This window comes from Henckelia pumila, chromosome 2, assembly GCF_033568475.1.
Source record: "Henckelia pumila isolate YLH828 chromosome 2, ASM3356847v2, whole genome shotgun sequence".
In the NCBI taxonomy this organism is placed as follows: domain Eukaryota; kingdom Viridiplantae; phylum Streptophyta; class Magnoliopsida; order Lamiales; family Gesneriaceae; genus Henckelia; species Henckelia pumila.
The window spans coordinates 119,531,376-119,557,970 of NC_133121.1; the positions used below are offsets into that span (position 1 = coordinate 119,531,376).

General features: G+C 36.8%; 2 protein-coding genes across 2 annotated transcripts; one reads left to right on the forward strand and one right to left on the reverse strand.

Moving 5' to 3' along the window:
• Positions 1–233: 233 nt before the first annotated feature.
• On the reverse strand, positions 234–1,298 carry LOC140885045 (kirola-like). The gene is made up of 2 exons (XM_073291959.1): positions 1,067–1,298; positions 234–855 (listed from the first exon to the last, which is right to left on the reverse strand). Exons 1-2 carry the CDS (start codon positions 1,251–1,253, stop codon positions 587–589), a joined length of 456 nt encoding a protein of 151 aa, XP_073148060.1. The 5' UTR covers positions 1,254–1,298; the 3' UTR covers positions 234–586.
• A 4,829-nt stretch (positions 1,299–6,127) lies between these two features.
• Positions 6,128–19,617, forward strand: LOC140878270 (uncharacterized). Its single transcript, XM_073281869.1, has 4 exons — positions 6,128–7,372; positions 7,693–7,834; positions 8,018–8,354; positions 18,957–19,617. Exons 1-4 carry the CDS (start codon positions 6,128–6,130, stop codon positions 19,615–19,617), a joined length of 2,385 nt encoding a protein of 794 aa, XP_073137970.1.
• The last annotated feature ends 6,978 nt before the right edge of the window (positions 19,618–26,595 follow it).

Sequence of the window (26,595 nt, forward strand, 5' to 3'; positions counted from 1 at the left end):
TCTACAATCAATTATATTTAAATATTGCAAATATTACTCAAATGGATTATGACTTTTCAAGATATGATTGTTGAGTACTGAACAGATTTAGTTTAAACTGGATATAGATTAACAGTAAATCCAATTTAACAAAATTTTATAGTAAAAAAATTTATATTTTTTCCCATGCATTAAATATGTTACAAGATTTGATGTCACTAAATAATTTTCCAAAAAAAAAAAAAGAAATCATATATAGAACAATTTTTACTTTATTAGACAACTGCCAAATTAAATTAATACAATAACAACTGCATGCAAACAAATGGACAAACATCATATTTATCACAACATACATGATAAACAATTAATTTGTAGCAAATACAGTGTATATATATGTATAGAAATTTTCAGCTGTCCAACCATGTTTTTTCACTTCGTCCGTGACAACGAATTTTAGTGATGTAAAAAAAAAACTAAAGTCACTAAGTCGCGGACGAAATGAGGAAAAATAGTTGGGTAGCTGAAAATTAATCATATATATATGTGTGTGGGTGTGTGTGTGTGTATGTATAATATCATCTTCTTCATCAGATGGTAATAATGATCATGGCTTGAGATGGTGGCTCTCAATATCTCGTGTGAGTTTGATGAAAAGTCCCAAGAGGGTAACTGGATCTTCAGCATCTTCCTCAAGTTTATCATACTCCAAAGTCCATGTGATCAAATCGATATCTCCATGAGTATCCACATGAAATGTTGCATCAAATTTCTTGTACAACTCCATCACATCGCCTCCGATTGATCGGAACTTGATGGATTTCTTCTCTTCATCGATCATGTCTATTGTTTCCTTGATCAATTTCTCCTTGCCATCTAACAATTCAACTCGATCCATCGAACCATTTTTCAGAATAAAAAATAATATCAAATTAAATGTCGCGAATTTTATGCGTGCATGGATTATAGATCGATCTCATGCATTTGAGATTAAAAAAATTTGCAACCATGCATAAATTACATATATAATTAAACTAATCATGGGAGATTAATGAATGTAAGATTATAAGTTTATTAATTCACATACCGTGAGTATACTTCCAAACATAGATCGAGCCGACGCTTCCCATCTCTCCTTCATGCAGAGAACAGCCTTGAATTATTTCAGGGCTCATGCTGGATATTTCATGAGGTGCATATCTCATCACTTCATGAAACACATCTCCACCAGACTTATACTCTATTTGGGCTGTAAGTTTTCCAGTAAGTCCCATTTTCTCTGCCTAAAATAACCTAATAGATTTATTATATTGTATTTATTGTTTGTGAGATAGATTGCATGGGTACATAAGATTTAGCCATCTATTTATAGATGAAGGCTTAAGCCAGTTAGTGATGATTTGTTTATAATTTCATTCGATTCTGTCGGTAATTTACATAAATTGAAACGTGAGACCTCGATTCTGAGTCAAAAAAAAAAAAAAAAAAAAAACGTGGTTTTCATAAGTCATTGCCAAGTAATTAATGTTTCTATAATCTTCCATCAATATCGTGGTTCCGATCAAATTTAATGTTTCCATTAATCCTACAATAGTGATAGATCAAACAAGATATATCACATAAAAATATTAATCTTGCATATTTTTTTTTATGAAATTATTTTTATCTGATATTTGTATCATATTGCGTTGATACAAAATTGATTGGCTTCACTTGATAGGCTTCAGTGCTTCACGCTCAAAATTGATGCTAGAAGATCACAAGCATTGGATTTAGGTATTATATAATGGATTATGTTTTTTATTTTATTTTATTTTGTAGATTATTGTTGAATATGTAGATTTACTTTATTAGCTTTTTTGGCAAATGATGTATTTTTAGGTATAGTGATAAAAAAAAAATTAAAAATAACTCGGAGCACGTACGTATGTTTTCTTATTAACGAATTATTGATGAATTAATCGATTTCCCGTTAGATTCTATTCATTTAGCTACTATTTGATGTCTCCACCCTCATCAAATAGTACATAACGTTATATATATTTGGACGGATGAAATTGAATTTGTGTTAGGATTTTAAATCTATGTATATTGTGAAATCTATGGGTGTGAAATTAATAGAACAAAAATGTGTTTTGCATTACAAATAATATAATAAATGTGAGATGTAGATTTGATGAAATCAAATGTCCTCTCGAGTCTTTTCATCGAAGACAAGCTAAATGAATAGTCACTGCCAAGTTATAAATACAAAAACGAATCCAGGAAAAAACACTTTTTGTAGCGTCAAGGGTGCTAAATATTCAATCTTTAGTTATAATTCGTGAGTAATAATGTCCCCGTGTTGCCGACGAGGCTTTAGCCCAATAACTGGGTTGAGGTCTTAAAATCTTTTGGTATCAAATACAACATGCACCTTCAATTCACAACGCATGCCAACGCCAAGTACAATTAAGAATCATAATGTACATTATTTTAAAAAAAAAAGAATCATAATATACATAACAATTTACCTTGTATTGAATGACTTTTCTTTTCAATAACTTACACGGGATTTGTCGTCAAAAAAAAAAAAAAAAAACTAGATAGCTACCTATATACAGCATTGTTTGGTTTAATGTATTATTAATCTATGTATAACTTATCTTATTCAATTTCGCGTTATTTTCGTCATATTATTTGTCCATTTATTAATTATTTATTTTACATTAATTAAATCAAATAAATTATAATCTATTCATCAAATCAAATTATGTATTAACTATTTTTTCTTATTTATTTTTAATTTACATTATATTATTTATCCATGTATTACTTATCCTATCACTCAAACCAAACGATGTCTAACAATACTAACTACGAAAGGTTAATATTGTTCGAAGAATTGAAAGCATCAAGTTATTAATATTTAATATTTGATATGATGTCCAATTGAGAAATTAATGGACCAACATATATATCTATATCTATACCAATTATAAAAGTGTTAACTAATGTCAAAATTTTTCATTGTGTATTTTCAGTTTGTCCTTGATTAGTATGAGGATACTAATTTTGTAAAATCAATTATTATGTTAAAGTCAAAATTGACAATGTGTGCATATTAGATAAGATTTCAGTTTTTAAAAAGATTGAAATGCCAAAAGATTTTAGTTTTTATTTTCTTGTAGATAAAGTTAACCTATTTTTTCCACAAAATTTTTAATTAAATTAAATATTTATCCAGTTTCTTAAAAAACTGAAACACCGAAATAATTTAGTTTTTATTTGTATGTAGATGGAATGACATATTTTTTCAACAAAAAATCTTATGTATCTTAGAGCCCGTTTGGTTTTAGTAGAGAATTAAAAAAAAAAGTGCTTTTTTTTTAAAAAAAAAAAGTGCTTTTATTAACTCAAATGTGTTTGGATGAATTTTAAGTGCTTTTAAAAGCACTTATTTAAGCCAAAATAAGTGTTTTTTTAAAAGCCCATATTTATAGCTTTTCAAAGGCTTTTTTTAAAACTCAACTTTAAAAAGTGCTTTCAATATATTTATCCAAACATAAAATTATTTCAGCTTTTACTTTAAAAAGTTCTTTTAAAAGCCAACTTAAAAAAACACTTATTTTTTAAAAACTCTACTGAAATAAAACGGGATCTTAATTTACGTAAGCACCTATTGAACTAAATAATTATATCATGAGTTCATAAATATAACAAAATATCAGATTTTTAATCTTTATTTATATATATAAATTAAATTACACATCGGTGTTGAAATAAATCAATTAATGTGGAGGCAAGTTTTAATCCAAAATAATAAATAAAGAACAAACCAACACACAAATATCATATATGTAAAAATTAAAATTTGAAAAATTAACTATTTTTCCTTCTCAAAAAATCTAAAAATTATAACAATTATTTTATGATACGATGTTACAATTAACGAAGGAATATTTTTTACAAGAGTTGGAGATGAATATCTTTAATTGTTTTTAGCAAAACTATAAGATTGATATTATTTAAATATTATTGAAGTCTGTAAAAATATCTATGTTAATCAATCTACTACGGGTTAGTTAATAAATAAAAAAAAGAAGCCTAGCATAAAAATTATGGATGACATGTCTCGCATTAAATTAAAGATCCTGTAAAAATTACATTGATGCAAATTTTCAATCAGATGAATAAATAAAGAAAAATATGCAACAAAACGGTTGAGATATAATATGGAATGTTAACATTTGTAATTAAAAGTATTCAAGATTCAATCAAAAATTTCTGCAATGTGAGAATTGTAAGCAAAAAAAAGATCAGTAGATTTCAAAAAACGAGAAATCAAAAGGAAAAGAGGATGTTCAACAAATACATTGATCGTTAAAGATACAGACATACAAGTAATGGAATACGATAACATACCGGCCAGAATGCAGACGAGAATGATGAAATTATTGTTATTCTTTGCAAATAAATATTTTTAGCATAAAAAATAGACCATCTAATTAAATAATAACGATAGAAAAATGCAAATGTGTTGGAAAATTTAGTTTTGGTATTTACAAAACAAAGCCAAACTAATTGAGCAACAACACAAAGGGCTAAACTGATATTCAAAAAATGGTGACGTCACAGATAAAGTGAACGCTACCAAAACTGCTTCACTAAAACTAAACCATCAACAACCTCGCCAAACTGAGTTGACCTCGCTAAACTATTTGCTTCAGGGATATAAAGCAGTTGACCTCGCTAAACTGAGTTGACCTCGCTAAACTATTTGCTTCAGGGATACAAAGCAGTTTACCTCGCTAAACTGAATTCATCAATTTACCCCTGCTAAAACTCACTACTTTAGGTGGCCACAACCGTTTAACTACCGAGATATTTTCGGATAAGATCATCCGTACTCTGACATCTCTGCAGAAGGTAGTGCCGCGATCCTAAGGGAATGTCGGCTCCAAAATTCGTTGATGATAATGACAATTCCAACGGAAATAATTCAAAATCTTATCAGAAGGACAATTCGAATTTATGACCGTTGGAAATCCAAAGAGTATAAATAGGGATCTCGATCAACAACTCAAAGGGGGCGTACGTTCCAAAAACTCTGCTATTTTTGCAAGAACACAAAAAGCTTATTACGCTCAAGAATTGCTCAAGGAGCTCAAAAGCACAAACGTTCAAAGCAGTATACAGATCATTTCAGGATCAATCTTTGTGCTAAAAAATTCTGAGTTGTATTATTTTCTATGTACTATCAGTCTAGGATTGAAACTAAAGTGTTCTACTAGGAGTTCTTGTTTAGGCAGTGTCTAAGTCCTAAACTGGATTGGGTTTGTGAAAATTACTTGTATAAATCAAAGTCTTCTAGTGATATCCTTCCGAGGTGGAAGAAGGGGTGACGTAGGAGTGATTGAAATCTCCGAACATCCATAAACAATCACGTGTGTTACTTTCAGTTTGTTCATCACTCACCACATACCTTAAACTGACATTTACTCAGTGTTTTCAAATCTACAGTTTGACATCTTTCCGCACATATCTTGTTTGCCAAACTGTATTCGACACTAAGATAATCATCGAGCTTGTTCATTAACCGATCAAGTTCAAAATACTCTCATAAATTGCTTGAAAGTATATTCACCCCCCCTCCCCCCCCCCCCCCTCTAGACTTTCAACCGATCCTAACAAGTGATATCAGAGAGGTTATTATCTTATTTTCAAAGCACTAAATCAAAATGACCTCTTTCAGCAAAATCCCCATGTTCTCAATAGAGGATTTTGACGACTGAAAGATTCGAATGCAATCACACCTATCAGCACTAGACGATGATATGTGGTTTGTCATCATAGATGGACCTCTTGCAATCACCAAGGTAAATACTTCTATAGCTCTTTCTGGAGGTGGTCCACAGTATATTGAGAAACCCAGAATTGAATGGACTACTGAAGATAAAAAGAAGGCAAATCTTGATAATGTTGCTAAAGATATCTTGTACAAAACACTTGACAAGAATACCTTTAGCAAAATCAAGACATGCAAAACTGGAAAGGAGATTTGGGAAAAATTGGTTCAACTCTGTGAAGGAAATGAACAGACAAAAGAAAACAAACTATCTTTCGCCACTCAAAATTTGACAACATCAAGATGAAACGAGGAGAATCAATGACAGAATTTGATGAGAGAGTAAGCAGCATTGTTATTGAGCTTAATGGTCTAGGAAAAACATATCCCAACAGGGAAATTATTCTCAAAGTAATTCGAGGCCTTCCTAAAGAATGGGATGTAAAGACAATGACCATGAGACAATCAAAGGACTTGAACAAATTAGAGCTGCATGACCTGTTTGCAGATTTAAAAGCATATGAATTTGAGTTGCAGACTCGAGAGGAAGATCAGTCTACCTCACAATTGACCAAGGCCTTGACCGCAGTAAAAATTGAGTCACCAGCCAAATCAAAAAAGATAGCAGAACAACTGAGCAGTGATGCCATGTCCTTATTTGTAAAGAAGTTCGGAAAATTCATCAAAAGAAACCAAGAAGGATCACACAGAAGAAATTTCCAAAAGAAAGATTCAGTTGAAGATCCAAGAAGCTGTTTCAACTGTGGCAAAACAGGACATTTCATTGCCGATTGTCCCAAACCTAAGAACTTTGACAAAAGAAAAAGTTCAAGGAATGATAGACACACCTCAAAACAAAAGCATGAAGCATTGGCTGCAAAGGACAACAAAACCAAGTGGGCAGAAACAGATAGTGATTCAGAGGAATCAAATGGCTCCTCTAGCTCAAGTGATGATGAAAAAGAAGTCAAATGTCTTATGGCAAATGATCATGAACTTCCATCCACTAGTGAGCAGGTATTTGATTTCAGCTCTGAGGAGTTTACCAGAGAAGAGCTAATCAAAGCTCTTCATGATATGGCAAATAAATACCATCAACTGTCCTTAGCATTCGATGAAGTCAGAGCCAAGCAAAAGGATCTGCAAGACAACTCAACTGAACTCTCCTGGGAACAATCAGTTGAGATAAACTGTCTTGAAACAGATATTGATGTGCTTCGAACGAAGAATGAACAGCTCAAGATCGATATCAAGAATCTTACAACGAAAAAACATAACATGGATGAAATAATAAGATCTTGGAATAAATCTTCGAGCCTGTTGACAGAAATGAATGATTCACAAAGACCACTTCAGGACAAAACTGGTCTTGGATTTGGTAAGACAGTGGAAACTGGTGAATCAAGTACTTTACCCATACTGAACATGTGCAAAGGAAAATACATAAACTTTGTACGAGCAGTTAGGGAAAATGAAAATGAAAAACCTATTCTGATGACTTGGCAACAAATAGAGCAGATGAACAAAAAAAGATTTGGTGTTGGCTTCAACCCTCATGAAACTAAGGTAGAGATTGCTAAAAGTCCTAAACAGACTAATGCATATCAACCTAATCCCATGAGAGGGAATAGAAATCAATATCATAATCAACGTCCAGTTCAAAAGCGATATAGAAATATCAAGGATATTGGAAAAGGCAAACAACATACAGTTTCATAAGCACATCACATTCCACTATCTAGAGCATCTAACTTAGTACATACCTATAGGAACACAGAAACTGGTAAACTGGTCAAAGTATTCCAGGTTTGGGTTCCTAAAGGATTAATCCCTCGTGGACCCAAATAGATGTGGGTACCAAAAGTTATTCAACCTTGTGAATGCAGGAAGCAGGTATCAAGGAAAATGAAGAGGAATCATGGTATCTAGACAGTAGATGCTCAAGACACATGACTGAAAATGATAAACTACTGTCTGAACTCGTTAAATACAATGGTCCTACTATCACCTTTGGTGACAACTCAAAAGGTAAGACCGTGGGTAAGGGTAAGATTATCCACGGCAACATTATCATTCAAGATGTTCTATTGGTTGAAACTCTAAAATATAATTTACTCAGCATTAGTCAAATGTGTGACTACGGGCATTCTGTTTAATTTCAAAAGCTAAATTGCATTATTAAAGATGCCTCTGGTAACATTATCTTGACAGGAAACCGATATGGAAACACTTATAAAGTTTGTTGGAACATTCAGTCTAGCAAACTAGTTTGTCTCGTAGCTTCCAATTCTAAGCAAAACTGGATTTGGCACAAGCGATTGAATCATTTTAACTTCAAAACCATCGCTAGTCTGAGTAAGCTCGAGATAGTAACAGGCCTGCCCAAAATTGACTTTTCTAAAGAAAAAGTTTGTTCAGCTTGTCAATTTGGAAAGCAGGTTAGGTCATCTATTAAAAACAAGGGTTATAGCTCATCTTCCCGTTGTCTGGAACTGTTGCACATGGAATTATTTGGTCCAATTCCAATAACAAGTCTAGGGGGAATGAGGTATACTCTTGTCATCATTGATGACTAATCACGATTTACTTGGGTCATTTTCTTAAAATCAAAAGATCAAACCACTTCTCAACTGATCAAGATTTTTAAAAGATTTTTTAATGAAAAATCAAGTAAGATTGATAGAATCAGAAGTGACAGAGGAACTGAATTTGTCAATCAAGCCTTATCTTCCTTTTTAGAACATTATGGAATCAAACATGAATTCTCAGCAGCTAGAACACCACAACAAAATGGTGTTGCAGAAAGGAGAAATCGTACTCTTAAAGAAGCTGCAAGAACCATGTTAGCTGACTCCAAAGTTTCTCAAAGATTTTGGATAGAAGCTGTGAACACTGCTTGTGAAACGACCCTAACTCTATAATTAATAAATAAATATGCGGAAATTTTTTTTTTATATATACTTACTAAATAAAATATGTACATATATGCCCATACATATATGCACAGAATAAAAAGATTTAAAATAAATAAATAAATAAGTAAACAATTAAATACTTAAATAAAAATGCATTCTTTAAAATAAAATAAACATCTGAGTCAAACATTTAATTAAAAATACTGCATAAATAAAATGATTAAAATTTGCATGCACTGACAATATTCAATAAAATATTCAAAACCCACAACCACTGAAAAATAATATAAAATATGTAACGTGCTGACATAATCAAAAACATGCATGTGACTCAGACATCTATCACGGTCACGGGGTCACTGCATGCCTGCTCATACATCCTCGCCTCCGGTGGGTACAACCTCATCCTCAACGTACTCACCTGCACCATACCAGTGTAGTGAGCCTAGAGGCCCAACATGCTAACATAACAAGGGTTTAAAATAATTTAAAACAATTAAATACTAATACATACATATACATGAATGAGCATGCTTGAAAATTTCATAACATAACATAACATAACTTAAATAACATAATACATAAACATTGTTGAGCAATTTATTTTCTAACATCGCATGGTTGTATCCGTAGTGTAACCTTAAATCATACATTAAATACTGATCAGCGTGAAAACCAACGTACGTGGCGGTGACGAATCACCTCCTAAATTGGCAGTAAACTGCCCTTCAATAGTTCATATATGGGGACGAATCCCCCTCAAATTGTCACACTACTTCAACTTCCAACATAAAATATTTTATTATTACTCAACCTTAAACATTTAATTATGCATAAAATTATTTCATGAATGCATGTACTTAAATAAAATGTGTGTCCTTCATATATATTTAATTTAAATTTCTTACTAACATATAAATATTAAAATAATTTCAATGCATAAAAATAATTAAATATATAATCAGGACACATGCAATTTTTCTCATGGATGGTCCTGGACTGCTGGCCCTAACACTCAAGCCCATTTACTTAAATCTGGCCCATTAACACTGAGACTGGCCCAATCACATACTTAAGCCCAATAAAAATTATTCTAAGCCCATTAAAGCATTCTAGGCTCAATAACAACTTAAACTGGCCCAATGGGCCCAAAAGCCCAAAGACTGGCCCAATAACTTTTATGGGCTCAAAAGCCCATAAAATTAATGGACTAACTTAATTAAAATTTTAAAAGCCCAAATAAAATTATTTGGGAGTCCAAATAATTTTATTTCAAATTAATTGATCCAAAAACCCATTAATTCATAAAATATTTTAAAAATAAAAAGATTCAAGTCCGGCCCACCAAACCCAGACCCGAACTCACTTAACCCGACCCAAGACCCACTGAATTGACCCGGACTCAAGAACCCGACCCGGACCCAGCCCTAACCCTAAACCCGAACTCACCTCTCCTCTACTCCTCGGCCGCCGCGTGCAGCAGCCCTTCTAGGGCTGCTGCCGCCCTGCTCCGGCCACCCCTGGCCGGAGCCCCACCGCCCAGACGTAACCCACGTCTGGGCGGTCCTAACCTAGCCAAGACCCCAGCCCCATGCATCCTGAACCGCCAAGGCCGAGCCCTCTTCCTCGAAACCCTAGCTGCGCACCCATCAGCCATTCCAGCCCTCACCTGTTCGGCCGAGCCCAATCCAGCCCCTAGCCCAGCCATGGCTCGACCCTAAGGACCCTACCAGACCTAAGAACCATCAGCCAACAGCCCTTGACCGATCCATGCCCAAAAGAACGTGAACATGAAACAAGGATGGGAAAATTCGAACCCTTCAAACCAATTTCTGAAAAAAAATTTAAAGTTTTGATGCATACACAATCCACACAATATATATCTGATAGGTACGAAAAAAAATGGAAACAAATCATGCCTTTCACCGAAAATGAAGAGAAAAACGGGCGTGAGACGATTCCGGGACGACGGGACGACGACGACTTGCTTTGGACCTTCAAAAACGTGGCTATGGTGTTCTTTATTAGGGTTGCTCGGTTGAGGAAGATGATGGAGAGGGGAGGGAGGCGGCTACTAGGGTAATCGGTTAAGGGTTTGGGGTAGATTAGGTTAGAGTTTTATTTTTTAATTAAAATAGGTTTTAGGATAATTAAAAGTTTTAAATATAAAACCTAAAATTTTAAAACTCTAAATAAAAACTAAAATCTGATAATTTAAGTTAATCATATACAAAATCCCGAAATTATAAATTTAGGGAATTTTAAAAATACTAAAAAGTCAATATTTTGGCTTATTTTGAATAAAAATGGACTCCTAAAATTATATAAAATTAAATACTAAAAATTTTGAGATAATAAAACTCAAAATAATATTTTAGGGCTCTAAAAAGGCTCATGAAATTAATTGGCTAGAAAGTTGTCATCTCGTCCGTCCACGGTCCCGTCTACGCGATAAAATAATTAAAATACTAAAAATCATAAAAATCACTAATTATGGGTTAAATGCTTAAAAATAAATTAAAATCATGCACAAATAATTCACATAATTATTTAACCCATAAATCTAAAATTTAAACAATTAAATATCCTAATTATGCATGCGGATTTACGTATTTAAAATACCGGTTGTTACAATTCTCCCCCCCTTAAATTGAATTTCGTCCTCGAAATTAAAGTACTTACCCGAACAACTCCGGGTAGCGAGTCCTCATATCTGCCTCGGTCTCCCAAGTAGCTTCCTCCTCCGAGTGATTCAGCCACTGGACTCTGACCATCGGTATGACCCACGTCCTAAGCCTCCGCTCCTCCCTTGCCAAGATCCCCACTGGCCTCTCCTCATACACTAGATCCGGTGGCAACTGTAAGGGCTCGAAATCCAACACATGCGACGGGTTGGAGACATATCTCCGAAGCATAGATACATGAAAGACGTTGTGCACTGCCGCTAGCCCTGGAGGTAGAGCTAAAAGGTAGGCCAACGTGCCAACTCTCTCCAAGATCTCGAATGGCCCTATATACCTCGGATTAAGCTTGCCTCTCCGGCCAAAACGCACTACTCCCTTCATAGGTGACACCTTCAGGAATACGTGATCACCTACAGCGAACTCCAAATCTCGTCGTCTGGCATCTGCATAACTCTTCTGCCGACTCTGAGCTGTCCTCATCCGATCTCGAATCTGAGTCACTATGCCAGCTGTCTGCTGCACAATCTCAGGACCCAGCAAAATCCGCTCACCAACCTCATCCCAATGCACAGGAGATCTGCATCTCCTCCCATACAATGCTGCATAAGGAGCCATACCTATAGACGACTGAAAACTGTTGTTATAGGTAAACTCCACTAATGGCAGTCTAGTCTCCCAAGAGCCCCGAAAATCAATGACACAAGCTCTCAGAAGATCCTCGAGAACCTGGATCACCCTCTCAGACTGGCCATCTGTCTGGGGATGAAATGATGTACTGAACAAAAGCCTCGTCCCCAAAGCTGTGTGCAGACTCTTCCAAAACGCAGATGTAAATCTCGGATCTCTGTCTGACACAATAGACACTGGTATGCCATGCAGTCTAACAATCTCTCTGATGTAAGCTCTGCATACTGTGTCAAAGAATAAGTAGTCCTCACCGGCAAGAAATGAGCTGACTTGGTGAGTCTATCCACAATCACCCAAATCACTGTGCAACCTCTGGCAATCTTCGGTAAACCAACCACAAAGTCCATCGTAATATTCTCCCATTTCCATTCCGAAATAGGAAGAGGTCTAAGAAGTCCTGCTGGACGCTGATGCTCTGCCTTGACTTGCTGACAAATCAAGCACTCTGACACCACTCTCCCGATGTCACTCTTCATCCCGGGCCACCAATACAATAGCTGCAAATCTTTGTACATCTTCGTACTTCCGGGGTGAATGGAGTACGGAGATGTGTGAGCCTCTGCTAAAATCTCAGCTCTCAACTGATCGACGTTCGGTACCTACATCCTACCACGGTACTGAACGATACCATCCTCCACTGTATACAAGAGATTACCTCTAGCCTCATCTCTCTGTCTCCATCGCTGCAACTCCTCATCAGTAGACTGTCCCTCTCTAATCCGATCTCGCAGAACTGGCTGCACCGTCAACACTGACAAGCTCGGTGCATGGCCACTCGGATAACACTCCAAGACAAATCTCTGAATCTCGCTCTGTAGTGGTAACTGTACGGTCAAACATGATACCACTGACGAATTCCGACTCAAAGCATCGGCCACTACATTAGCTTTACCCGGATGGTAGCTAATGTCACAGTCATAGTCCTTCACCAACTCCAACCATCTGCGTTGTCTCATGTTCAAATCCTTCTGTGTGAAGAAGTACTTGAGACTCTTGTGGTCTATGAAAATCTTGCACTTCTCGCCATACAGATAGTGCCTCCATATTTTCAAAGCGAAAACCACTGCTGCTAACTCCAAGTCATGCGTCGGGTAGTTCTGCTCATGAATCTTCAGCTGCCTCGATGCATACGCAATAACCTTACCACACTGCATAAGCACTGCGCCTAAACCTAGTTTAGATGCGTCGGTGTACACCACTAACTCCTCGTGTGGTACTGTCATCGCTAACACTGGTGCAGTAGTGAGTGCTTCCTTCAGCTGATCGAAGCTCCTCTGACAGTCTGAACTCCAGATAAACTTTGCATTCTTCTTGGTCAAGGAAGTCAAGGGTACTGCAATAGAGGAAAAACCCTTGATGAACTTCCTATAATATCCTGCCAAACCAAAGAAACTGCGAATCTCTGAAGCATTCTTCTGAATACCCCAATTTTGCACTGCCTCAACCTTAGACTGATCAACTGCAATCTCATCTCTCGAAATAATGTGGCCAAGAAATGCCACCTGCTCAAGCCAAAACTCGCACTTGCTGAACTTGGCATACAAACGATGCTCCCTCAAAGTCTACAACGATATCTGAAGATGCTGTCTATGCTCCTCGATGCTCCTAGAATAGATCAAGATATCATCAATAAAGACTATGATGAACTAATCTAAATACGGCTGAAAGACTCGGTTCATGAGATCCATGAAAACCGCTGGAGCATTGGTCATCCCAAAAGGCATCACTAGGAACTCGTAATGCCCATATCGTGTCCTGAAAGCAGTCTTGGACACATCTGTATCTCTAACACGCAACTGATGATAACCAGATCACAAGTCGATCTTGGAAAACACTGAAGCTCCCTGCAACTGGTCAAATAAATCCTCTATCATCGGCAGTGGATACTTGTTCTTCACTGTGACCCTGTTGAGCTCTCGGTAATCGATGCACAGTCTCATACTGCCATCCTTCTTCTTCACAAATAACACCGGAGCTCCCCACGGAGAAAAGCTAGGACGAACAAAGCCTTTCTCTAACAACTCCTGAATCTGCTCCTTCAACTCTTTCATCTCGGTAGGAGAAAGTCTGTACGGTGCCTTAGAGATAGGCACGGTGTCTGGCACTAAGTCGATGCTGAACTCCACCTCTCTCACTGGTGGAATTCCGGCAACATCCTCCGGAAAGACATCCGGGAAGTCACGAACCACCTCTATCTCTGATAATGATCTGCTAGATGGCTCTGAAGTCGTGACAATACTCGCTAGAAACCCCTGGCAACCCCGTCTCAACAACTTCCTCGCCTGAATAAGAGATATCACCTGAGGCATATCACTGCTCTGAGATGCATGAAAAGTGAACGGGTCGCCTACTGTAGGTCTCACTGACACTGATCTCCGACGAAAATAAATCGAAGCTCCATTGAATGTCAACCAGTCCATACCCAAAATCAAATCGAATCCACTCAAGGGCAAAACCACCACATCTGCTCGAATGGAGTGTCCCTGCAGCTCTAACTCCAGTCCTCGAATAACCTTCGAGGTAGAAATAATCTGCCCTGACGGCATAGTAACATCATACCCACTGTCACTACTCTCAGGTGTGATGCCTACCCGCCTGATAAACTCCAGGGAGATAAACGAATGCGTAGCCCCTGAATCTAGCAACGCAAACGTGGAGTTGCCTCCAACGAGAATTCTCCCTGCACGCAGAAAATTCCCAACAGTTTCATACCACTACTAAATTTTCCCCAACGAGTCACTACTAATTCTTAATTCTAATCACAAGTAAAACATGCTTCCTATTCTAACATGCAGTTAAATAACCCTAATAACAATAATTCCAAATTAAAGACTAAATTTTTAACCAAAGGAAAGTTATTAAAATGCTAGGGATAAGATATACCGGTGATCAAGGAGGTGTCTGGATCTACCTCCTCGGCCTGCATCACAAACACCCTACCAGCGGTGTTCTTCTTCCTCGGGCAGTTAGCTATCTGATGCCCTGGCTCCCTACAGTGGTAGCAAACTCCTGCTCCCAATAGACAAGGTCCCGAATGCATCTTCTGGCACTTCAGGCAAGTAGGATAAGCTATGGCATTAGGGGCCCCGCCCCTCTGCTGCTGCGGCCTCTGCTGCTGTGGCCTCTGCTGCTGATTCGGGCCCTTAGCCGGCCCTGTAAACTGCTTCTTCGCAGGAGGCTGCGAAGATGGTCGCTGATACCCAGCCTGAAACTGCCTCTTCCCCTGCTGCTCCCTCTGAATCTCTCTCCGACCCTCCTCGGAACGCAAGACTCTACTGACTGCAGACTCATAAGTAAGGACGTCTGCCATGCGAACATCATGCTTGATATCCGCCTTCAAACCCTCCACAAACTGCCTCAACTTCTCTGGTGGACTATCTGAAATCAGAGGCACAAAGTGACAGCCCCTCTCGAACTGTCTCACATACTCAACCACTGTCTTGTCTCCCTGATGGAGACTCATAAACTCACGGATCATGCGACTGCGCACATCCTCAGTGAAGTACTTGGCGTAGAAGATACGCCTAAACTCTGCCCATGACAGTATAGGAAGGTGAACTCCCCTGGCTGCACCCTCCCACCAGAGCGCTGCATCACCCCTCAGCATGTACGTCGCACAGTTCACCCTGTCGGTGTCTGTGATCCCCATATAAGCAAAGATGGACTCCAGAGAGCGAATCCATCCCTCCGCCACCAAAGGATCGGTGGTACCCACAAACTCCTTGGGTCCCTTCTTCTGGAACCTCTCAGCAACGTCCTCCTCATGGGACAACCTGGGACGAGTAGCCTGCTGCTCTAACAGAGCAGTAATCCCTGCCATCATATTTGCATTGGCCTGCTCCAATGCTGCAATAGGGTTCTGCGGAGGTAGAGGTGGAGGTGGAGGTCCCCCACGTCTGTTAACTGGTCTCGGAGGCATTCTGCACCACTACATATTTCTTTACGTAAATCGTCATGCATAACTAAGTTGTTTCAATTTAATGCTAACTTAAATTCAAAGAATTAAATCATACTATAAACACTTAAAACTTACAGACCGGTAGCGTGGATTTCTGAGCTCGCATAGCAGTAATGACCCCTCCAAGGACCGTGCTTTGATACCAACTGAAACGACCCTAACTCTATAATTAATAAATAAATATGCGAAATTTTTTTTTTTATATATACTTACTAAATAAAATATGTACATATATGCCCATACATATATGCACAGAATAAAAAGATTTAAAATAAATAAATAAATAAGTAAACAATTAAATACTTAAATAAAAATGCATTCTTTAAAATAAAATAAACATCTGAGTCAAACATTTAATTAAAAATACTGCATAAATAAAATGATTAAAATTTGCATGCACTGACAATATTCAATAAAATATTCAAAACCCACAACCACTGAAAAATAATATAAAATATGTAACGTGCTGACATAATCAAAAACATACATGTGACTCAGACATCTATCACGGTCACGGGGTCACTGCATGCCTGCTCATACATCCTCGCCTCCGGTGGGTACAACCTCATCCTCAACGTACTCACCTGCACCATACCAGTGTAGTGAGCCTAGAGGCCCAACATGCTAACATAACAAGGGTTTAAAATAATTTAAAACAATTAAATACTAATACATACATATACATGAATGAGCATGCTTGAAAATTTCATAACATAACATAACTTAACTTAAATAACATAATACATAAACATTGTTGAGCAATTTATTTTCTAACATCGCATGGTTGTATCCGTAGTGTAACCTTAAATCATACATTAAATACTGATCAGCATGGAAACCAACGTACGTGGCGGTGACGAATCACCTCCTAAATTGGCAGTAAACTGCCCTTCAATAGTTCATATATGGGGACGAATCCCCCTCAAATTGTCACACTACTTCAACTTCCAACATAAAATATTTTATTATTACTCAACCTTAAACATTTAATTATGCATAAAATTATTTCATGAATGCATGTACTTAAATAAAATGTGTGTCCTTCATATATATTTAATTTAAATTTCTTACTAACATATAAATATTAAAATAACTTCAATGCATAAAAATAATTAAATATATAATCAGGACACATGCAATTTTTCTCATGGATGGTCCTGGACTGCTGGCCCTAACACTCAAGCCTATTTACTTAAATCTGGCCCATTAACACTGAGACTGACCCAATCACATACTTAAGCCCAATAAAAATTATTCTAAGCCCAATTAAATAATTAAAGTCCATTAAAGCATTCTAAGCCCAATAACAACTTAAACTGGCCCAATGGGCCCAAAAGCCCAAAGACTGGCCCAATAACTTTTATGGGCTCAAAAGCCCATAAAATTAATGGACTAACTTAATTAAAATTTTAAAAGCCCAAATAAAATTATTTGGGAGTCCAAATAATTTTATTTCAAATTAATTGATCCAAAAACCCATTAATTCATAAAATATTTTAAAAATAAAAAGACTCGAGCCCGGCCCACCAAACCCGAACCCAGACTCACTTATTCCGACCCACGACCCACTGACTTGATCCGGACCCAAGAACCCGACCCGGACCTAACCCTAACCCTAAACCCGAACTCACCTCTCCTCTACTCCTCGGCCGCCGCGTGCAGCAGCCCTTCTAGGGCTGCTGCCGCCCTGCTCCGGCCACCCCTGGCAGGAGCCCCGCCGCCCAGACGTAGCCCACGTCTGGGCGGTCCTAACCTAGCCAAGACCCCAGCCCCATGCAGCCTGAACCGCCAAGGCCGAGCCCTCTTCCTCGAAACCCTAGCTGCGCACCCATCAGCCCTTCCAGCCCTCACCTGTTCGGCCGAGCCCAATCCAGCCCCTAGCCCAGCCATGGTTCGACCCTAAGGACCCTACCAGACCTAAGAACCATCAGCCAACAGCCCTTGACCGATCCATGCCCAAAAGAACGTGAACATGAAACAAGGATGGGAAAATTCGAACCCTTCAAACCATTTTCTGAAAAAAAAAAAAATTGAAAGTTTGGATGCATACACGATCCACACAATATATATCTGATAGGTACGAAAAAAAATGGAAGAAAATCATGCCTTTCACCGAAAATGAAGAGAAAAACGGGCGTGAGACGATTCCGGGACGACGGGACGACGACGACTTGCTTTGGACCTTCAAAAACGTGGCTATGGTGTTCTTCCTTAGGGTTGCTCGGTTGAGGAAGATGATAGAGAAGATGATGGAGAGGGGAGGGAGGCGGCTACTAGGGTAATCGGTTAAGGGTTTGGGGTAGATTAGGTTAGAGTTTTATTTTTTAATTAAAATAGGTTTTAGGATAATTAAAAGTTTTAAATATAAAACCTAAAATTTTAAAACTCTAAATAAAAACTAAAATTTGATAATTTAAGTTAATCATATACAAAGTCCCGAAATTATAAATTTAGGGAATTTTAAAAATACTAAAAAGTCAATATTTTGGCTTATTTTGAATAAAAATGGACTCCTAAAATTATATAAAATTAAATACTAAAAATTTTGAGATAATAAAACTCAAAATAATATTTTAGGGCTCTAAAAAGGCTCAGGAAATTAATTGGCTAGAAAGTTGTCATCTCGTCCGTCCACGGTCCCGTCTACGCGATAAAATAATTAAAATACTAAAAATCATAAAAATCACTAATTATGGGTTAAATGCTTAAAAATAAATTAAAATCATGCACAAATAATTCACATAATTATTTAACCCATAAATCTAAAATTTAAATAATTAAATATCATAATTATGCATGCGGATTTACGTATTTAAAATACCGGGTGTTACAGCTTGCTATACTCAGAACAGATCAATGATATGCAAGAAATTTTTTAAAACCCCATATGAGATCTGGAATGGCAGACAACCCAATGTATCTTACTTCAAAATCTTTGGGAGCAAGTGCTACATTCATAACAATGGTAAAAGTCATCTGACTGCATTTGATGCAAAGTCAGATGAAGATATATTCCTAGGATATTCCTCAATCAGCAAAGCATATAGAGTCTTCAACAAGAGAACTCTAAATGTTGAAGAATCAGTTTACATTGTCTTTGACGAAGATCTCATTAATGATGTTGCAACTAATACTCATCAATTCTCAGACCTGTTTCAGGAAATACAACTAGACATTGACAGTCAGAATGAAAGTGTAGACGAAGTTTCACCACCTATAAGAACACTTCAATCTCCTGAACCAGAACTAGTGGACTCAGTAGTTGAGGATCATAACATTACTCAACCAATTGATGGTCATCAAACCCACACAGTTGAGAATATTGAAGAGCAGCATCATGAGACTCAAGATCTTCATCCTCACTTTGAAGAAACAGAAGTCAATCAAGACAACATGACTAATCAAGACTTAGAAACACAAGTGATCAGTGGATATCATCCTAATACTAGATTTAAATGGTCCAAAAAGCATCCACTCAGTTCAATAATAGGTAATCCTACGGCACCACTAAGGACTCGAGGGCAAATGATTAAAAACTCCTTCATGCAGCCTTTATATCCCAAGTAGAGCCCAATAAAATCAAAGATGCGTTGGCTGACAGCTGTTGGATAGAGGCCATGCAAGAAGAGTTAAATCAGTTTACTAGAAATGAAGTCTGGGATCTTGTTCCAAGACCTAAAGATCAATCAGTCATTGGCACTCGATGGGTTTTTAGAAACAAGCTTAATGAAGAAGGAACTGTGATAAGAAATAAAGCAAGATTAGTAGCCCAAGGATACAGGCAAAAAGAAGGAATTGACTATGATGAAACTTATGCACCAGTAGCTAGACTGGAAGCCATAAGAATATTTCTTGCGTATGCCTCCTTCAAAAATTTCAAAGTTTACCAAATGGACGTTAAAAGTGCTTTCTTAAATGGAAAACTCCAAGAAGAAGTTTTTGTTGAACAACCACCAAGATTCACAAGTCATAAATTTCCAGACTATGTGTATCACTTAAACAAAGCTCTTTATGGATTGAAACAGCCTCCTAGAGCTTGGTATGACACTTTAACTAGATTTCTTCTTGAACACGAGTTTGAAATAGGCACAGTTGATAAGACTTTGTTCAAATTCACGAAAGATGACCATACTTTATTAGTTCAAATATATGTTGATGACATTATCTTTGGGTCAACTAACCCCAAACTGTGCACAAGATTTTCAAAGTTAATGCAGAAAAAATTCGAGATGAGCATGATGGGAGAACTGAATTTCTTTCTTGGATTGCAAGTTCGTCAAATGGAAAATGGAACATTCATAAGCCAAACTAAGTACACCAAATAATTAATCAAAAAGTTTGGTATGGAAAACTGCACAGTTGCAACAACTCCCATGGGTGCATCAGTCAAACTTGACAAAGACGAAGGGGGAATATCAGTTGATGCCACAATGTATCGAGGTCTAATAGGGTCATTAATTTATTTAACAGCCAGTAGACCTGGCATTGTTTTTGCAGTTTGTTTATGTGCAATATTTCAATCAACTCCTAAGAAGTCCCACTTCATAGCTGGAAAAAGGATACTAAGGTATCATAAGGGAACGCAAAATGTTGAACAATGGTATGCTAAGCACAACTCCTTCAATCTAGTTGGATACTCAGATTTCGATTATGCTGGATGTAAACTGGATAGAAAAAGTACTAGTGGATCATGTCAATTCCTTGGGGATCGACTGATCTCATGGTTTAGCAAGAAACAAACATCCATTGCAACCTCCACAACAGAAGCTGAGTGCTTGGCTGCAGGAAGTTGCTGTGCTCAACTGCTCTGGATTCAACAACAGTTGAGGGACTATGGAATTGAAGAACAGGATTCACCAATCTTCTGTGATAACACCAGCACTATTGCAATTACTTACAACCCCATTCTTCATTCAAGAACAAAGCATATAGAAGTTAGACATCATTTTATCCGAGATCATGCACTCAAGAAGAATATCAGGCAGGAGCACATATCAACAGAGCAACAAACTGCAGACATCTTCACAAAACCACTCCCAGAGTCTAGGTTTTCTTACTTTAGAAATATTTTAGAACTTATTGAATTAAATTAGAATTAGTTTATCCATTGTCTTAACAGTTTAGCATGACCTAAACTGAATTCTTCGCAAGGATATTAAACTGAGCTTCCGTTGATATCTTACTTGTTTAAAGCTCGATAAAAACTCCCCTCTCTGCCTATTATAAGCACATTTTAAAGGGGAATACTAATACATTCTTGTGCAGTGTATATTTTAGGCTTGCAATCAACGAAATAAAAATAACAACACATTTAAACAAAATAACTTATTTTATTAATAAACCCTTTTTACAATATCTATTTTCATTCCATTTCCACAGCCATTTTCCAAAGGCGAAGATGTCTTTCCAATTGACCATCTTCCATTTCTTCCAGGCCATGGAGAAGGGTTACTACCCTTAACTCCTTCTTCAACAGCAGGAGTCGTATGCCCTCACAACCAAGGACATATGTAGTGTCGTTGATTCCAAGCACTTGCTTGTACTTCTCCAGACGACGCACCTCCTCAGGATCAAGTGCCTCTGGACCTCTGAACTGCATCTGAATCAATTTTGCTCGTAGACGGGCAACCTTCTCCTCGATGAAATTATCATGAGCAACTCTCCAACTATCCATTTCTTTTGCTTAATATTATGATTATTCGCACATATTTTTTTATAGATTGAACATCCCAGATATCGAAGCTTTGCTAGCATTTATTATATTTAGAATATCAAGAGTCTCTTACGTATAGCTTTTATGAAATAAGGCACTGTTCATGACAAAAAATCTCTGAAAACTTGATTGCGTGTAATCATTACCTGATAAACATTGATTTTCGCGTTTACTACTTCAGTTTACCCTTATGTACTTAGTAGTTGCATCGACATAGTTTAAGAACAGCAGTTTGTGCACAAAAAGATTCAGCTTAGAAAATAACTTTTAATACTCAAAATATAAAAAGGTAAAATCACACACTTTTTATTTCCCTCATCTTCAGGAAAATCTCATAGCTCCGATTAGTTACCCATGCTCGTAGAGGAGCAACTGAAGGGTCCGTTAGCTCATCGGTCTTTATACGAACCAATGTGATGTACTCTTTACTGAGCATCATATAGAGAACATTTTTTTTCCTCAAAAATGTCTCTGGGCTCAAATGTATCCAGTGATATCATATAGTACATCGCCCTCTGAGCTATTTCCTTTGCATCCTCATACCTCCTCGGAGGAAACTGAGAATGATGATACATATGGAGCTCTTCTATCTTCAACCAAACCTTCATCACCTTTTCAAACACTCTCTCCTCGATCTTTGCTTCTCACACTCAAAGTAATTACCTCGACATGCCTCACACGCCACATAAGGATCTCGATCGAAACCGAACAAGGGAACAATGTTACTCATATCTCTTAAACTTAACTAAATCGGATATATTTCTTATGAAACATGTTGTATTTATAGAGATAAACATGTGTGCTATATCCCGCCCTACTGTACGATATAATTTGAATTTTAAATTACTCTGAAAGACACGTCATACTTGTGTCGTACTGCCCAAGTCATTTCTTTTACAAACATCTCAGTTCATCAATAACCCTAAACTCCATTCTTTATTCTCCTAAAATTTCTCTCTTGATTCTCAGGGAAAAATCTCAAATGGCTACTTCATCAGCAGTCTACATTCTCAATGCTCTTGCCGTCGATTTTGAATCTCTATATGGAATGGATAAACCAGGAATATCCAAAGTATGCATGGCTCTGGAACAATCTGGACTTCGCCCTTTTTTGGATATCAAGAATTTGAATTTCTATCAAACAGACTTACTGTCATTATATCACAATTGCACAGTTACGGATGATGGTGTATTGTTACTCTCCCTCGGAGGACACTCAATTCAAATCAGTGAAGAGTTTTTTGCCAACACCTTCAAATTACCTACTTCAGGTAATACTGACTTCAATATTATATCAAATACGGATATTACTGAGATGCAAGGCACGTTTTCTGGCTCAAGTCAACCAATTTCTCTGTCTGGACTAAAAAGATACTTAAAGCCTGAATATCAAATGTTGGCTGATATTGTGGCCAAGAGTATTTTGGTGAAAGGAGGGTCTTTCGCCAAACTAACAGTTGGAAAATTCAAGGTCATGACTGCCATCATGAAAGGTATGAAGATTAACTGGAGTAATATTCTCTTTAACATATTTGTTCAAATGATGACACCGACCAAGCAATCTTCAGGATATATACTACAAGCTAGTCAACTTCTTGAAACTCTTGGAATTACTCTTCAGGCATCCTCTCAACTGCATAAGCTTAGAGTTCTGAATATTGAGTATCTAGCAAATTTTCAGTCTAGAGAATCGACTGACTTAACTACTGCAAAGCCACAAAAAACACCAACGAAAAAATAAACCAAAAAGAGAAGAACTGTTATTTTTCATGACAGTGATGAAACTGAAAGTGAGGAAGTAGTTAAACTACCTCAAACCAAGCGTGCAAGAACCCTTCAAACCAAGGAAGTTACATCCCCATCTAAAATGATCATTTCTGTGTGTCCCAAACCCACTAAAATAACCTCAACTGAAGACGCACATCTCTCTGATAAAACAGTTGACGAGTTGAAAACCAAAACTGATTCGAAGGGAAAGAAACCTATGATGATCGAACCTCTATAGAGTCTTCAAACATCTCCAGAAACTATAACACATGCAGACTTAGGAAAGGAAGTTAAAACTCAGAAAGCCTCTCTGCAAGTAATCTCTCAGATTGTAGTCCTGCCTCCAGCAATCCCAATTGGTGGTTTATCTTCAAAACAAATTGTTGAATATACTCACTCAGGCTTGGACTTAGTTACAGGAAGCTCTCAAATAGCATCCTCCTCCGATCCTGACAGACCCTCCAATGCAATACAAATACAAATTGACTTAACAATGGATGAAGTACTTGAATATGCTGAAAAGCGTACGGCTGAAATCTTTGATACCTGGCACCAATACTGGACATCTACTTTGGCCAGACATCTCACCTTAAAGAACGAGCTGTCAAAATTTGTCAAGCTTGAAGAAATTGTACTAAGAATTGTCAAGACTGCCAACATTCAAGCTGCATTGATAAGAAGAAAGTACTTCTATGATCTCTTAAGGATAAAGAAACTGGGAGAAATTGATGATGAGTTTCAAAACAATTATGATCCACGTGCCAGAACCTCTTGTGAAGACAGAGCCATATTTACTCAACTACAAACTGATCTCATCAATATTCAAACAGAAGTAATATTCTGGGAGACTGATCAAACTTTGGAAACTCCAAAACCCTTTGTTTGGAAGAAGCATAAATCTCACTCATCATCCAAATCCAAACACAAGAAAAGCAAGAAAAATCACATCTCCACGGATTCCTCCAACCAGTCTATTGATCAGGTTTTTGAAGAACTTCAAAAAGAAACTTCAGTTGACCCCAAAACAACTGATACATTCATTGAGCAGCAATTACACACTTCAGCAACTGAAAATACTTTACCCGAGCTTCAACTTATGAACATTGATGAAGTCATCTCTCATATTGAAGGTGAGGATCATTCAACTCCTGTACTCACAGCAGCATCTATAGAGGAAGTTGTACCTTTGTTATCTCACCAAGAAGAAACGGAAGAATCTCACACACTTAACATGGACATTCAATCCTCTCCCCGTCTTGATCAAGCAAATGAGACATTCACTCTATCTCAGCAAGAAATCTCAGAACCATTCTTGTCTCAAGCAGTTGAGATACCCTTCTCAACTCCCATCGACAAATTCCAACAGAATCCAAGGAAGTCCTTCAAACGTTGGAAATCTCATCCCAACTTGATGACATACCTGCTCCAACCAAGTCTACTGCTAAAGAAGCATCTTCAAAAGTTCCTTCAACTAATGATTCCTTAGTCCCGCCAATTTCTCTTGAAGATGACGCGCTGCAAGAACCACTGAATGAATCATCCCCACATGAACAAATATTTCTAAGTTCATCTCCTCCTGGCAAAGCTATCGAGACTGAGACTCCTTCTCAAGCTCTAGCAATAATTGTTCATACAGTTCCTGAATCATCAACTCATCGGGACAAAGGAAAAGAGAAAGTTGAAATGATCGCAGCTACACCTCCATCATCGCCCAAGGGACAGAAGCAAGATTTTACCAAGGAATATCTTTCCTTCACCAACAAAGGACTCCCATCTCCCAAGGGACAGAAGCAAGATTTTACCAAGGAATATCTTTCCTTCATATTTTTATCAATTAATTTATTTAACAGCGTTTATCGACAACAAAAAATATTCTCAAGTGCATCGAACGTGACTTTTACTAGTATATATAAACGTACAAATGGCTATCGTTAGATGAATCTTTGAACTATTAAGAGTAACATTTGATTATTACATAAATATTTGTGAAGATTTGGGTTACATTAATTTAATTCCACTCGATCGGTTCCTGCCGGTTACTTGATTTTTAGGAATCGAAAATAATAATTTTTGAAAAAAAAGTCGCCAAATAAATAGACATGGTTAATTTTCAATAGTCGTCACTGTCAAGTTAATGTGACCTTTAATCTTCCATTAATAACAAATGAAAAGTGGATCTCAAAAGTCATCGCCAATCTAATGTTTCCATTCATCCTACATTTATAATAGATCAATATTAAACAAGATATATATTTCATATAAAATCTTGCATAATTTTTATGAAATTATTATCTTTGATATATATTTATACTGTAGTTATAGTACGATTTACTTCCCTTGTCCGTGTGTGATAGGATAGGATTACTGCCTTTGTCTTACACCCAATATGGACGCCTCAAGATCTCAACATCGGTATTATATGGATTTTTTTTAGGTGATATGATTATTGAATGTTGAAATAGATGTACACTGAATTTAGAGTCAAGTATAAAAATAATAATGAAAATGGTAATAATAATAATATTATTATTAATATTGGCTTCAAAAAATTAATAATAATAATAATAATGATGATGATGATGATGATGATGATGATGATGGGGAATTTTGGGATTTTTTACATTAAAACACGTCTTGGTTAAATAATGCCACTTAATAATTATTGCATAAGGTTGTGTTTACGTTACATTTTGATTTGATAAATGAATTCGGTGGAATAGATTCGAACGTAACTAACTACCTTTTATATTATATATTCAAATTTGCTATTGATTTAAAATAATATTTAAATGATTTTTAATCCAATTAATGGATGTGAAAACAAATTAAATTTCTAATGATAATTCAAAATTCTTTTCTAAATCTTAGTCGACAAGATTGTCCATTAGCCAATATATTTACTTCAAATTCACATATTTTTAAACTCAATGTCTAACAATATATAACATACAGCTAGCTCATCACACAATAAAAAATTAATATTATAAGAATCGCTTATTATAAATGTGCTTTGCTTTGGGTTTAATTACTTTCATGCTATAATTTGTCCCCAAAAAAAATAAACA

What these genes read in the sequence shown, in the direction of transcription:
- LOC140878270 (XM_073281869.1), top strand. Translation starts at nt 6,128, where the DNA reads ATGACAGAATTTGATGAGAGAGTAAGCAGCATTGTTATTGAGCTTAAT. An exon ending in TCAACCCTCATGAAACTAAG is followed by an intron (nt 7,373 to 7,692) that starts GTAGAGATTGCT and finishes TTGTGAATGCAG; the next exon opens with GAAGCAGGTATCAAGGAAAA. An exon ending in ACAAGTCTAGGGGGAATGAG is followed by an intron (nt 8,355 to 18,956) that starts GTATACTCTTGT and finishes CTGGAATGGCAG; the next exon opens with ACAACCCAATGTATCTTACT.
- LOC140885045 (XM_073291959.1), bottom strand. Translation starts at nt 1,253, where the DNA reads ATGGGACTTACTGGAAAACTTACAGCCCAAATAGAGTATAAGTCTGGT. An exon ending in TGTTTGGAAGTATACTCACG is followed by an intron (nt 856 to 1,066) that starts GTATGTGAATTA and finishes TTGAATTGTTAG; the next exon opens with ATGGCAAGGAGAAATTGATC.